We start from the raw sequence: 15,313 nt of genomic DNA on the forward strand, positions 1-15,313 counted from the left end.
ATCACCATGGTTACACAGCCCTAGGAACAGACACATTTTGGAATTTTGTGCACTTTCTTGAGGTGCTTATCTGGAGAGCCGCTTTATAAGTTGGAATCAGGAAAATGTTGCATGTGATGTTCCTGTGCTAGCCATTAATATTGAATGGTCTGGGGGGGCTCTTTAATGCCATGATTTTATGGTCTGGTGACTGGACAGTAACTCTGCACTTCTGTCTCTGAAATCCTTGTTGCTGCTGGGGAATTTTATATTTGTACCTTTTTTTTTAAATGCTCATCTATTTGTAACTTCCAGAATGGAGAGGCTTGACTGTTTTGAAGACTTGCTTCATTCTTTTTATAGCAATATAATGGTTTAATTGTAAATCAGCTGAAAGTTTCATCTGTCTAGAAATGGCAAGTTAGTCTGATACTACGCCTCATTGTCTTGTTGATGGGTTGAGAGTTTGCACCTGCAAGGTTTCACAGCAGATGAGCTTCCTATCTTGTTTGTGAGGGAGGTGAAGCTGCTACATGAAGGGAAAATAATGGATGATGTAATCTTGGTCGCACCCATGTAGCTCTAACAGATGCTTGCAGCCTGGAATTGGCAGTCTCATGGCAGCAGCTTACTTGTCCGTCCTTCTGACAGATTGGTGAGTGGCATGTGATACAAGCAGGAGAGGGGGAGAAAAGGCAGCAAAGCACACGTTGAAGACATTAAAGCCTTCGAGCAACGGGAGTATTCATCCTCAGAGGACAGGATTACAGTCATGCTACCTTTCATTTGAGCCTCTTATGATTTTAATGACAAATTAAAACTGAAAGATGATCTTAAAGTTCAAGGTCACACTGTTGGGACAAGAGGATTTTTTCAAGGGTTGTTCAACTTTGGAGACCTGCACCAAAAGGCACTGAAGGTGGGTTGATTCCATTGCACCTCAAATGTAGTGTTATTGGGAGTAGATGAGAACGTGAAATTGGAAATATAGTTCGATCAACCCTGATCTTATTGAATGGCACAGCATGTTTGAGGAGCCAAATGACCTACTTCTCATTTTAGATCTGTATGTTAAATATTTAGCACTGTAAGCCCTTTTGATTCCCTGAAGGTGCAGTGTGCATTTGTGCTGGGGTGCACTTGCGAGAGACTTCAATGTACTGGCACTTCACACAGTGGCCGGTGTTCATCTGTGAACTGAAATGTGCTGGTTGATAATATCACAGCTGAGCTCTATTGTGCCCTTATCTGATATTAACAAAAATGCACTGAGTAGTGCATTTACAAAAGTTATAGTGAAACCCCTTTGACAATATAAACCAGTTTGTACGAGTGTGATTTTTTTTCCTGTTCTTTCAAGGGATGAAAACATTTGTTTCCCATCCCTAACTCCTTTGAAAGTGGGTAGTGAGCCTCTTGAGTTACGGTAGTTGGTGTGGCACTGGGAAAAGTGCCTGAGGAGCAGGAGAGTTAATGTTTTGGGCAGGATTCTTCATGACTGAAGGGTCCTGCCCCAAGCATCAACTCCCCTGCTCAGCTGCTGCCTGATTTGTGCTTTTTCCAGTTCCATGCGAATTCATCTGACTATTCACCTGCAGTCCACATGATCTCCCAGCTACTGCAGTGTGTGGCATATAGGTGTATTCTGAGCTGTCGGGAAGGGAGATCTAGGATCTACCAACAAGTGCAGGAATGGTGACCATTTCAAGTCAGAATGGTTTGTGCCTTGAAAGCAAACATGTAAGTGGTGGTGTTCTGAGTAGACTGCTTGCCCTGCTCGGTGGTAGGTGCAGTTGAAGAAATCATGGCGTTACTGAAGTGCATCCTGTAAGTGGTATTCAGTTTTGTCACAGTACATTTGTGAAGGGAGTGAATATTGAAGGTTATGGGTCTATTGTCAATTAGGTGGGCTGCTTTTGTCCTAGACAGTGTTAATCTGCTTGTGGTGTTAGAGCTATGCTCATTCAGGCAAGTGATGTATATTTCAAACTGAATCATGCAGTGTGTAGAATGCCTAACTCTGCCCCCTCTCATAGCCAGTGTAATTTATATAGCTGGTCCTTTTCAGTTTCTGGTCAGTTATAACATCAAGATGTTGATAGTTTTGGTTCTTCATTGCTTTCTCTCCCTGTCTCAACCTAGCTCATTGTAACATTGCAACTTGGCTGGTTGACAGTTAAACAGGCAGTAAATGTGAAATACTGCACTTCCCTTCTGGTGCAGAATGCTGGTAGCACAGTTAACTGGCAGGTTGAGGGGAACCAACCTTCCTCAACCTTCACCTTTTTTCTGTAAAACTGTGTAATGGAAATTAACTTCACTTGCTTCCTTCAGATAGAATTTAAAAGCAAGTCTCTTTTTTAAATAGCTACAGTGCAAATAAACTTGCTCAAAGCTTGCAATGCCCGATCCCTCTGTGACGTTGCAAAGATCTTAAGATGCCAAATTGATCAGAGACATTGGTTTTATTCCTGGTTTACAGTGTTAGCTGATCTCATGGGATTTATCAGCATTAGGTACTCTGAGCTATGTAGTGCAATTAGATGGGAAAATTGGCTTTGGTTCATCTCCCCTGCTCCAGATTGAATCCAGTAATTTCACCATGAAAGTGATAGCTGTAAATGTCTGCTACAAACTGGATTAAACTTAGAATGGGCTAAGGGAGGCATATCTATCTTAAATAACCTGCTGTCCTTCCTAAGGAGGCATGCTGAGAGGTCAGTGGGCTATTGGCAAAGTGCCCCAGGATGAATTGGCACTTTTTGCGGTGAAAATTATGCTGCTTCAAAATTTCTCTTAAATTAAAAGTTGTGGTTCAGCCCATGAAATGTGTGGAGAGGGTGTGAGCTGAACTACACACAGTCCCTATTTGCTGCTTTTGTGATGAAGTCATCGGTGCTATAAATGTGCTCTGTTTCACCATCCAATTCTCCACAGAATGTTGCAAGCTATTCTCAGATTTTCACAATTAGGAAAGGAGTTTTCAGAGTCACAAGATGCTAATAGCATTACAAAAAGGCACAACTCATCTTGAGATGCAGACAGAGTTTAGGTCAAGCACCCTCCTATCAGAAGGAGGGGAGCATCATCGAATGTTTTAATGTGGTGAAATATTTTGGCATAATGTACTAAATCCCCAGCTTTGAAAATGGATAATGTGTATAATTGAGGAATCTTAAACTATAGATTCTGTCCTATTTCCAACTGCACGCAGGCTGATTGAAAATTAATTCTGAATGGGTGGTATGTTAGCATGGGGCCTCTTTTTAGGATACCCTACAGCCACATAGTGCTTTAAGGAGGCAGACTATTCTAATGTGTTAATATTTAAGCAAAATACATTGAATATCATTTGTCATCAACAGACAAGGGTGATTAGCTGACAATATTTTGTAATTTTCCTCCTAGTTAAACTGGTAACTTGCCGATCCCCTTTTTCCTCTCCGCATTCCCAATTATTCTGTAAGAGATGCAGAAGTCAAGTTTAATTTAAATATTGTGGGGTTGTTTTGTCTTGCATTATAATTCCAGGAGCTCCCACTGTGTTTAGGAAACAGTTGTCATGCCAGCTACCAGAAGGGCCTTTCAGATTGGGTAGGGGTGGGTAATTATGCTGTGGAAGGCAAGTATTTGTAGTAACCTCGGCCAAATGTGTATTTTTCAGCATGATCCACAGAATTGTTGATTACAAACCTGACTTCTTCCAATACCAACCACCCCACTCCCAGTCCCCAAAATCTCCAACTCAAGATGTACCTTCAAGTCCACCTCTGGGGTGTTGATGCTCACTGGTTATCCTCCTGTTGGAAGTAGCTCATTTGGTTGAGTGGGATAGTAGCTACAGTAAGTTTTAAATAGATGGTGAGTGGTTGTAGATGCAAAGGGTTGATGCCATCTTGTGCCTTGGCAACAACAAAATACATGCTACCAGCATTGGGTTTTTTCTGTCTGTTACCAGAGTGTACTCTTCACTCTATGCTGGAGCTTTCAGTAATTGGCTTTGATGTCTGCTCAAATCAGATTTGTTATTCTAGTAAATTATTGCTGCATGTTTTCAATCTACTCTCAACTATGGACCTTAAGCTTGAGAGTAGTGCGACTTGGCATAAATGCCACCCAAGATATTGGTGATATAAATGCATTACATCATCGCTTTGATACTTCAATTGAGTCAGAATAATGGACTGTCTCCAGTGTATAAGAAAATTGGTTGAATTGTGCAGTAGGTCTTTACATGTATGCTTGTAGTTTGGATAACTTGATAGTAGGTGTTAAATTTGCTTTGGGTTTGAATTCTTGATCTGTTTTAAAGACCACCTGTTTCAAACAAGTTAAGTTTGTGCTCTGTTCCTGAAAAAAGGAGGCTGATGGGCCAAGATGTAAGACTGTTGCATTGGTTTTCTCCCTTTTGTTTACCTTTGTTTGAAAAAGCCACATCTTTTGGAACAGTAAGGTGTAACATGGCTATGATCAGAAATTCAATAGAAGGCCATTCTCCATCATAGACTAGCCTCTGATTAAAAACTGTGGATGTTGCAGGTATGTGTTTAAAATCTCCCATTTATAGTGAAATTCAGGGCAGGGGAAGTGTCACATTGGACTGTTAACTATTTCTCTGTCCAAAAGATACTGCCAGACTAAGTACTGCTCTGATAAGCGATGTACTGATTTGCATCTGCACAAGTGCTGCCTTCAGATTTTGGAAGTATGTGAACTTGGGCGAAGTAGTGTGTGGATGAGGACGTCATTGTGCCCTGAGATGCCTTTGTAGTCAGAACCTGTGGCTGCTGTCATTAAGCTCCAGGTGCTGATGAGCAGTTGAATGTGACGGCAGCAAAATCTGATATAAGCAATGGTCACTGGGTGGTGATCAAGGGAGAACTTGTAGCTGGTCTCTCCATCCTAGTCACCCACCCCCATCCCTCTTGCTTCTGAGGCCAGTTGTAACTGCAATGGCTGAGATGAACCAGCTTAGCACTGAATTTGATTACTGTTTAATCAACATAATGCTGGAAATATCACGGATGTTGCTGTTGGAATTTTAAGCAGCATTTAAGTATTTATGCACTGCCTGCAATGACTATTCTCAATTTAAATGTTTGAAAACAGAGCAGTGTTTGAAAGGTTCTTAATTAAAGGATGTTTTTAAAAAGTAACTTGCAATGTGGGTTGTGAATAACACCAGTTCAGCCAAGGTGGAGATCTGTGTTTGCCACTCTGCAGGGTAGTATGTCAGAATATTTATATTGACCCATCCCCATGTTTAGATTCTCTTTTGCTGTTAAATGCATGCCACATAGGTGCACCTGAGCTTGTATATGAGTTTGGCTTTCGAGGCAAGCATGCAACCACCCAGTTGAATATAATTTATTTGTTCATTACTGTAGTGCCAGTGGCTGTAATATATTCTTGTGCCCAAGTGTTCTCTGGCTTGGCGAATAGCTCAATATTCATATGCCTCATTGTTCTTCAATGCCTAATTAGACTAAGTGTAAAGTAGGAGTGTGACTGACTGACGAGCAGTTTTCTTTTTGTAGTCCCTGATGTGCAATTGTAACACTAAGCTTGCATCCAGTCTATTAATACCAAGCCATTACATCGGTAAATTATGCTGATCTAACAGATCTTCCATTGTCAATGTTAAACAATTGCCCCACAATGTTCATTCTGGTGTTGAGCATTGCATTCCACGTGGTAGTGCAAAACCCTTCCACATCTACATGCTGTGAAAATGAGTGAATAAATGAAGGGTTTTTAAAATTAATTGCAAAGCAAATCTTGGATTTAATTCCGTATAATATTGAGGATGCTCTGTTTCCTGGATATCATAGGAAAAAGAATGCACCTGAGAAAATAGGGCCTAATGGTCTAAGTTTGCTACTTCAATCCTGCTCTACCATTCAGTATGGTGGCTGATCATCCAATTCAGTCTCCTGTTCCTGCTTTCTCCCCATACCCTTTTGATCCCTTTAGTCCAAAAACTATATCTAACTCCTTAAACGTTGTCCTAGAGGGCTGCATTGGGAAGCAGTGACACATTTTCAGGATTTTGGGTAAAGACCTAAAATGTGAGAACCAAGCTCAGAAGTGCCTGCATTTAGTTGAATGAAATGCCATCAAGTTGCAAGGCCGTACAGTTCTTGTGTTTCTACAATCCTTTCCTCATGGTATGCTGAGTGTCCTGGTTCCTATCTCTGGTGCTATACCAGGATAGAGCTTTTATAAATGTGGTGTGTGCTACCAGATTTTCTTGCCAAGGCTGCTTGAGTTAGAAGCCTATGGAGATCAGGAAAAAGAACCAAACCAGCACATTGCCTCCAAGATGGACTTGGAAGATGCAAATAGACTGAGTACATTTTTCTCTCGGGAGAAGCATTTTGGAATATACCCATCATCACTGTTGGGTAATATGTACCAATGAGATTGTGGATGCTGCACTGCACCTCCTAAATATCTATTCACATTCCAGTATTTGAATCTTCCTATTGAAGCATTACTTGCTGCAAGGTGTGCCGTTGGAGTCCACTGCATCTGAGACTCTTGTTGCATTAGGAAAATGAGCATTTCTTATTGAGTACTGGGTTCCTAAATTACTGTGTGCAGCTGCAAAGGTTAGACAGCAGCAGAATAACTGATTTTGCAAGATCTTGCAAGTTCTCGGATTCTGCAACGGCCTACTCGTGTCTATTGCAAGTTGATTCTAATTTTTAATTTACTTTCTCAAGTAAGCATTTGCTGATGGTAACTTGATCACTTAGACTAAGAATAGTTTCTGCAAATGACGTCTGAAATTTGATTATATGGGAGCTCATTCACTGTGATGGAATTTGGATGAAGTTGCCAACTCCAACTGGGGAAGGAAGGCCTGAATCTGTTCCCTGAAATTTTGCAACTCCAAGATGCACTGACAGCTTTTTGATCACTTACCCCAGACGAATTTGTTTTTCCTTCCGCATCAAAGCATTCAGCCTCTGCTGAGAATGTCGTGTTGCCTAAGGGTATGCTACCCCCTGATTGGGCAGAGCTGTTGCTTGGAGCGGTCAGGTGTATTGATACAACTGTATTTCTGTTTTGTACAAAACTTCACAAGCGCCTGAAAATGACCAGCAGTGCAATTTGTTCAAAGCAGAACAGGATCCAGAAAGAACACTTTGAGCTACCCAGCAGGAAGGTGAAGTACCAGTGATTACAAGTCTGTCACTCTGGAGAAGCCAATTTGTGATTTAAGTGCCTTGCATAACTTCAGTGATTAGGATTAGACGAGAACACAGCATAGAAGGAGGTCATTCTTCTCCCCCAATACAGTGCAGACTTTTTTTGACAGCCATCCAATTAGTCCCACACTCCTACCCTTTCTTCCCCTTCCTCCAAGCCTGCAAATATTTTCTATATTCAGGGATTTTGGGGTATATTAGGGTGTATCTTAGATCATGATTTAGCTGTATGAAATACAATCCCATTTCATCCCTAGTTCATTTTCCAGTGCTTTAAATCGATGTCCTTGAGTAACCAATCCTACTACCGCTGGAAACAAATTTACTGTCTTCAATCTACCAAGCCATTTTGCAGTTTGAATATCTTCATTAAAACTTCCCCAGGCTGCTACTTGCACAAGTTTGTTTTTGTGTATTGTGTACCTGTCAGCCTAAGTGGAGACTGGTAAAGATGGTCAACTGTTTTGTTTTTCTGTTGTCGATCTTTGCTCTGTGAATGTCCTGCTTTATCCTCTCTCAATCTTCAGAATCTTGTGCATAACGAGTGGATTTAGCAGAGATGGTGACGGTGATCTGCTTCCGATACCTTTTATTATCTGGTGATTAATTTAGTCAGGCAACCTAATCTTCTGTCTCCCACAAATAGATTTAACTGTTCATCATTTCTAACTCTCCCTGGTATTCTGGTTGGGAGTAGAGGTTGTTTGCAAGTCTGTGACCTAATCAAACTAAGTTCAGGTGGTGCCATGAGAAGCATGAGTTGTTTGTTAAAGTTTTAATGATTGCAGACAGAATTCCCTACAGTACAAGTATATGTGAACTAACTGCTTTTTTTCTTTTTCCTTAAGGGGTTGTGTGAAGATTTGAAGCTAATTCTGCACTGCCTTGCCCAGTCGCCGTATACCAAGAATGCATTTGGAGATCAAGGTGGCTTTAAATTTCATTATCTCCTACCTGTATAACAAATTACCCCGGCGACGTGCAGACCTGTTTGGGGAGGAGCTGGAGCGGTTGCTAAAACAGAAATATGAGGGCCATTGGTACCCAGAAAAGCCGCTGAAAGGATCTGGTTATAGGTGTGTCCATATTGGAGAAACTGTGGACCCCATCGTTGAGCAGGCCACCAGGAGGAGTGGGTTGGATATTGAAGATATTCGGGCTAATGTTCCTCAAGAGTTGAGCCTCTGGATTGATCCTTTTGAGGTGTCCTATCAGATTGGTGAGAAAGGAGCTGTGAAGGTCCTCTACATGGATGACAATGAGAATAGTGCAGAATTGGACAAGGAGATAAAGAGCAGCTTTAATCCAGAGGCCCAGGTTTTCACTCCCATCACTGACCAGGGCAACTCCTTGTCCAATTCCCCTTCTCCATCTTTTGGGAATTCTGTCAGCCCCACCTTCATCCCAAGGTCAACTCAGCCAATCACATTCACGACTGCAGCCTTTGCTGCCACCAAATTTGGGTCCACCAAGATGAAAACTGGAGGCCGGAGAATGGCTCGTTCTCCCACCAATGGTTTGATGAAGCAGAAGGGGTTGTCCACATCGATGCACTCACTGGTCCTTGGAAGCAACCAGATGCCACCATCCTCCCTTTCTCCAAATGCCAAGGAATTTGTCTACCCTGGTTCACTGAGTTTGTACTTCGGGAATGAAAACCAGTCATCCTCTGGCCCAGCTCCATTCCCTAATGCCTTTGAGGTGCCACCAATCTACAATAATAACAACTTGGGAGAGAAGGCCCCATTTGTCGAAGGACTTGACTTCAACTTGAACACCATGCAGTATCCTAACCAGCCATTTCAGCCAGTTGTCTTGGCTAACTAAAATATGTAGTGAAGAATCCTTTCTATACATAGAACTCAAAGAAGGCCAACACTAAGATTAATTAAAGTTGAAGAGCACTTCGGGAACAGTTTAACATTTAACCTCTAAACCCCACTTGCAGTCTCAAACAGTGTTCACCATCTCCCAAGTTGTCAAATTTTTTTGAAATGTCCATCACATTCATGCAATCCATAGGGAAGTTGTAGGTTTGAGTTATAGTAAGTTTTCCTGTCAAATTCTATATTCCACTCCCCCAAAGGTGGGAGGGGGGAACAGGGCACCAAAGTCCATCTTAAAAGAAAAGTGGATGACTGAAATATTGGAATACTCCAAAATTGAGTAAAATAAAGATCACTATTTGTAACTGGCAGTCTTATCCGTTTCTCACAGCAGTTAGATTTGGGGCATTACCTCACATCTGTGCCAGTATTTGTTTGATTTTGCACTGTAGTAGCAGCTGTATCACAGTTGCTAGAAGAACACATTATTTCCCTTTTTTCAAATTATTGCTATAGTGCTACAGGATGGGAAGCCATGTCCGACAACTTAAGTTTGGCAGGTTCACAGTGAAGCAGAATTCTGCCAATATAGCATTTTAATGCGATTAATGTATGTCTTAACTGGTTGTCCACGGAGTCTTGACATTCTTCCTGTTTGCCCTCACTCCCCCTCCTTCCTTTTAAAACTCCAAGTGTTGTCAAAAAGAACACCTCGCTCTGAACTGCAGCAGAACCTGTCATCTTGGTGTTAAAGGGCTTTGAAGTTCTTCGTTCATGCTAATCTCATTTTGGATTACTACTGTACTATGGCAACTAGCAAAAAAAAAATCTTGTGAAGCTGTGGCATGTACTGTGGATCCTGCTATTTGGACAAAATACTACACTGCATTGTGCTAGCTGGTTTAAAGTTTTACATTGAAGATCTACAGTACCTTGCATCTTACCGAGAACCTTCTACTCTTCAGATTATGCTGCAGGTTTGGTGAAGTGAGCACTCAACAATTGTGCCAGAAGTAGCTGTTTTCAGAGATTTTTTTTAAAGGGGTGTTTGTTTGCATCCTAGATATTGGTGAGCCTTTTGGAGTACTCTAGTTTTAAAACTCATTTCTTTCATTTTCCAGTTGGGCTATTTGAGCTCTGCTGTCTGTTCCTCTTCTTACTGTGTGAAGAGAATGATGCTCCACTTGGTCTAAGGATCAGTCAACACCCCCCTCCAAAAAAAAAGTCAAATGTTTGGCTGGTGGGAGGGAAAGTACCAAACCTCAGGAAGAATTTCTGTTGTGGATGCCACAAGACATTCACCTCAACTGTGAGATACGACAAAGGAGAAGAGATCAAAGACTGCACTGGATTTGAGTAACTGGAGTCAGGGAGTGTGTTTTGTGATACTTGTCTGTAGCTGGTCAGGAATTGGGTGCATAAGTCATGTTATCTGTTGAAAAGCTCTGCTTCGCAACTGGTTCCTGCTGTGTTCAGCTGTCTGTATGTACCAGGTTCACACCATATGTCCATGTCCAATGTATGAGTGGGATCTAATCCCAGAAAGGAATGAGTGTGACCAAATTAGAGTTGAGTTGTATTGTATCTTCAACAATCCTCCCTCTCCAGTTGACAGCACCTTTTTTTTTAATAAATGTTATGTCCTGTACATTGGGTATTGAGGAGCTGCACCATTCCTGTTTTCCCACCTTCAGTTCTTTTCAAATCCAGCATTGACTTAAGTTGTAATGTTCCCATTCTTTGTAGTTTAAATGACAATCCAAGAACCCCTCTTTCCTTAGCTTATAAGGAATAGTGGCATATGTCTGTGGTCAGTGTTTTGCATATGGTCTGAATCTAATGCTCCAATTGAAAAGGGAGATGTGGAAATGAGCTTGCAGTCCTTGTTGCAAACCTTTACAGTTGAATGTCCTTCAATCATCTGTGCAACTCCCAAGAACCTGACCCTCTTTGGTAAATTCAGAACGAATTTTCCAATAACCGCATTTTGATTGCCTGTTGCGATGGCTTGCTACAGTCTAGATTTTGCAAACCCCTCAGCATCATTCAACTAGGTCCTAGCTAATCCTGTAAGTGGAGTGTCATGTGGGGTGAGTGAGAAATCTGGGGGACTGGCCACCTCTATTAGTTTAGTAGTGAACGTTGAGAGGAAACGCCAGAGCCTCTGAAACTGAATATGCTGTATACAGCATTCTATCCAGAACCCTCTGTTTCTGTATTGTAATGCCATACTTGTTCAGTCACTGTTAAAACCTTGCCACATATGCAGCAGTGTTCACTACCTTGCAATTTACAGCAACAACAAAAAAATCTCCAGTTCAAAAGTTGTCCTTGAAACACTAGCAATATTTAAATTGTCCAGGGTGAGCAGCTTGGTTCATCAGTCCCAGAAATGAGCAGCAATGATACCAATTTGCTAAATATTTTATCTCAGTGCTTTGGAGCATTGCTGATTACATTTTGGCTGCAGTTGTAATTAAAAGGTTTGTTACAGCAATTAATTAGTTCATCCACACGGAAAAGAATTAACTGGGTTTTGGCATAACAGCAAATATTGGTAAATGTAATGTGGACCTTAGCAAGGGGATCTTGTACTGTTTACAGCCAGTGAGATACTGGGCATGCTCCATTCACTGAGCATATTCTGAACCTCAAAATAGCTCTCGACTGCTTGCTGTAACCCCTCCTAATCAAGTGACTAAACTCCTAAGCAGCTTATTTCAAACAAAAGGATTCACTTAAATTTGATAACCTGTCTCGAACAGCTGCAGTGAATTGTTTCACAGAGGGAATTGGGTGGGTGAAGGTCTGAGTTGGACTTCAAATTTGCAAGCTAGTTTTTCACACTGTATTCTGACATGTTGCTGATGCAGGGGAGTTGGGAGTGAGACTCCTGGGCCTGAGCCAGGTTCGATCAGTTTGCTGTTCTTTTAATCACTTATTACAAACTACTCCTCTGGCAAAGGAAGCAATCTGCTCAGAGACCTTTTTTCCAGTATTGTTCTGCTAGAGGCTATTAGAGATAATAGAAATGTCTTCTCTGATTTATTTCCCCTCCTTCCCCCTGTGGGAGTTGTGCAGGTTTTTATATCTCGCAACCAAACAGTGCTGCTGAAATGGGAGGAACAGTTGGGTCCAATATTAATTTCTTTGCCGGAGGCTGTAATCTATACCAGTGCATTACATTTCAGGCAGGGTCTCAACATTTTTGGGATAAGCGATAACAAATGTTAGGAAACTACCTGTGTCATTGTCTGAAACAGGAGCAGATAACCCTTGGACTCCGAGCTCTTTGCTTATGACCCACTTGCAGATATATTCTAGAATCAAGTCCATGTGTTCCTGGGGTTACTTGCATTTGAGATTCCCTACTATTCCAGTCTGTTGCTGGTCCAGTGGAGATCGCCAGCTTTTGGCCCTCTCCTGGGCCTCTGGTACAGTTTGTTGCTGTGTCTGCTCCCACGCTAATGCTGTACCCATGACCTGACTTAGTGAGGGTTCCAGCCCTGTCCTGTGGGACAACTATAAGCAACCAAGCCAACCTTCATTATATAATGGTCTTAACATTAATGTGACTGGAATATTGAATTGCTGAACTATCAATGGTTCTGCTGCTTTAACCTGGCTTGTGTACTGTAGTGTGGAATCCTTTCCTGAAACACTGAAATGAAAGAAGTGACTTTTATTAAGAAAAAACACTCAATGGGTACTGCAAAGAAACATGAAAGGTCAGACGATCCTTTTTTTTTTCAGTCTTTATGGTCTTGAATTATATTGACAGTCCTAAATTTATTGAGCCTCTGACATGCACTTAATGAACAACAATAGGCCCATTGGTGGAATAAAGGGATCAAGACTGGATCAGCAAGTTAAATACAGTCTAATCCATTTGATTACTATCCCAACAATTCCATAAGAAGTGATGTATCCTGAGCTTAGCAATTGCAGTTAAATGCACCTATACTGAAACAACTCTCACTGCTGTAGTAACTTTACCTATAATCATCCTGACTGTAAGATGCAGCATTAGTGGACCTTTTTTAAGCTAATATGGTAGTACTGAGCCTGTCATTAGTTGCCAGTATTTCTTCTCTCCCCTTCGATCCTCTCTTCCAACATGAGCAGCGTTAATAGTTAACAAACCTATACTGGTGAATTTGCAAATGACAGAAGTTAGGAATGGAGTTGGTAGCCACTGATCATCTCATCTTCCACTCCTTTCCTCCCCATACCACACCACCCACCCACCCTCCCTCCCTCCCTCCCCAGCAAGACCGAAGTGACTTGCTGGCCTCATCAGCCTGAACTATTGGAGTGCAATATGTGAGCAGCAGTGCTACCATTACCTAATCTTGTGGCAGCGATTTAGCAATTGTGTAAGTTTATACAAGAGGGTTGCATTTAAACATTGATCTGGTCATCGGTTTCTGCATTTTTAAGCACGATTGTATTGGTATCTTTAATGGAGTACAGTTCTCTTGTTAAAGAAAACACTTGCAGGTGAATGGTGCACTCTTTTTGGGGGCAGGGGAAGGTTTGGAGAAGCTGTGGTGATGGGTAAAGAAAAGGACTATTGCAAATATTGCTGTCCAATTCTAGGAACACAATACTTGGCTTTCTAAATCAAAACAATCCCAACAATGCCTGTTCATGATCAATGTCCAATGAGCATTCCGATTCCTCCATGCTCCTGTTATATGGGAGGATACCCAAGTAAACAGGAGGATGGCTGGCAAAGGACCGTTGAGAAGTGAAAGGAGATCTGCCTCATGAATTCACTGTTGTGTAGAAAGAGGCAGTCCTAATTTAAGGGCAAAGGGTTTCAATTGGGTTAAGATGACAACACAAGACACCTTGCTTCTCCATCTCTGAGGTGGCAGGTTTAACATGTAAACTTGAGCTCTTCTGACAGATCTTGCAGCTTCAGAGGGCAAACAGCACTCCAGCTTCTGATCACCTGCTCGCTTCCCCCCCCTGACATTTTTGCAGTTTTCAAATGTAATAATCTCTTTTTTTTTGGAACGTGTATCTTTGATTTCATGACTTGAGAGCAGTGAAAATTCACTGACAAATGCTATTGCTGCTCAAGTCTTTGACTCGTGGCTATGATGGTGAGTTTGAAATCACTTGGAGCTAGTGAAGCTGTGTGCTACACCAGTTATGATGTCTACTGAGTTTTCTGCCTTGAAAAAGAATAAAATGGTCAAGGGAGGGGGAGGGGAAATGTGTGGAAACTTTAGGAGATGCATAATAGCCTAATTTCTAAGTAACTACATAGCATCCCTATTTCAAGAGTTTATGGGGGGAGGATGAGAGAAACTGAAATCTTTGACTTTTAACCCTTCCTTCCACTCCTCCCTAAGTGTTCTTCATTGACAATGATGTATTATACAGATGTTAGCTTTCTTTACTTGAACATTAAAAACATTGCTTGGTTTTATTTTATTTTTTAATGGATTTGGCACTAACTGATCGAAATCTTAAGTTTCTTTTTTCTTTTGGTTTCCTTTTGCTTGAATGATTTAAGATGTTTGTAAAGGTTAAGAGTATATATTTCTAATGTACATTGTAATTTCATTTCAGATTTCATATGCAACAAATTATTTTTTCAAAAAAAATTGAAAACCAAGAGATATTGACATTGTATGCTTCAGAAAAAGACAAAACGATGGCAGGATTTTTTCAAATTATGTACATTTTACTTTCTTGAAAGGAATGGTTATTTTCTGTTAAGGAAAGCGGATGCAAATAATTCCTTTATTGTAGACTGAATAATATCCCAATTTTCTACTTTGGAACATTGTGCAATACTTGCTTGATGCTAAAATGTTTTTTGCAGATTTGTTGTAGGTGAGGTCAGAGCTGTATAGTTTATAATGTTCCGGATCTTTTTTAAGTTTGTATTAAAAGCATGAAAATTGGAGCTGCTGGTGTGTAGTACCTCTTTTCTTTTTGTTTTTTTGATTAAATTGGTCAGATTGTTCAAGCAGTTAACTCGTGCCTAAGGAAAGTTGTGTTTGCCCGGCTCCACTACAAATTTCAACAAAACTGAAGTTTTAAAACTTGATGCTGCCCCATGATCCATAGAGCAACACTATGTAGCTTGGGTGTTTCCCAGTCCGGGCTGCAATAGGTGCTGGCATCTCCCTCGAATGAAACAAAGCAACTTCATTTCTGTTTAATAAAAACAACAACAGCTGCTATAAATCAAAAAATCAGAAGTTGCTGGAGAAACTCAGCAGATCTGGCCACATCTGTGAAGAGAAATCCATAACATTTCAGGTCCCATGACCC

The 15,313-nt window shown here is 41.1% G+C and overlaps 1 protein-coding gene across 1 annotated transcript in view; it reads left to right on the forward strand.

Moving 5' to 3' along the window:
* The window catches only part of LOC132831272 (protein Tob2-like), a 32,437-nt gene extending 17,518 nt beyond the window's left edge, over positions 1-14,919 (forward strand). Inside the window, exon 2 of the mRNA XM_060849300.1 lies at positions 8,042-14,919. Within this exon, the coding sequence (XP_060705283.1) occupies positions 8,103-9,020 (918 nt within the window). The 5' untranslated portion in view covers positions 8,042-8,102 and the 3' untranslated portion in view covers positions 9,021-14,919. The remainder of the gene's footprint in view (positions 1-8,041) is intronic.
* Positions 14,920-15,313: the final 394 nt, after the last annotated feature.

This window comes from Hemiscyllium ocellatum, chromosome 33 (genome assembly GCF_020745735.1).
Source record: "Hemiscyllium ocellatum isolate sHemOce1 chromosome 33, sHemOce1.pat.X.cur, whole genome shotgun sequence".
NCBI classification, from domain to species: Eukaryota; Metazoa; Chordata; class Chondrichthyes; order Orectolobiformes; family Hemiscylliidae; genus Hemiscyllium; species Hemiscyllium ocellatum.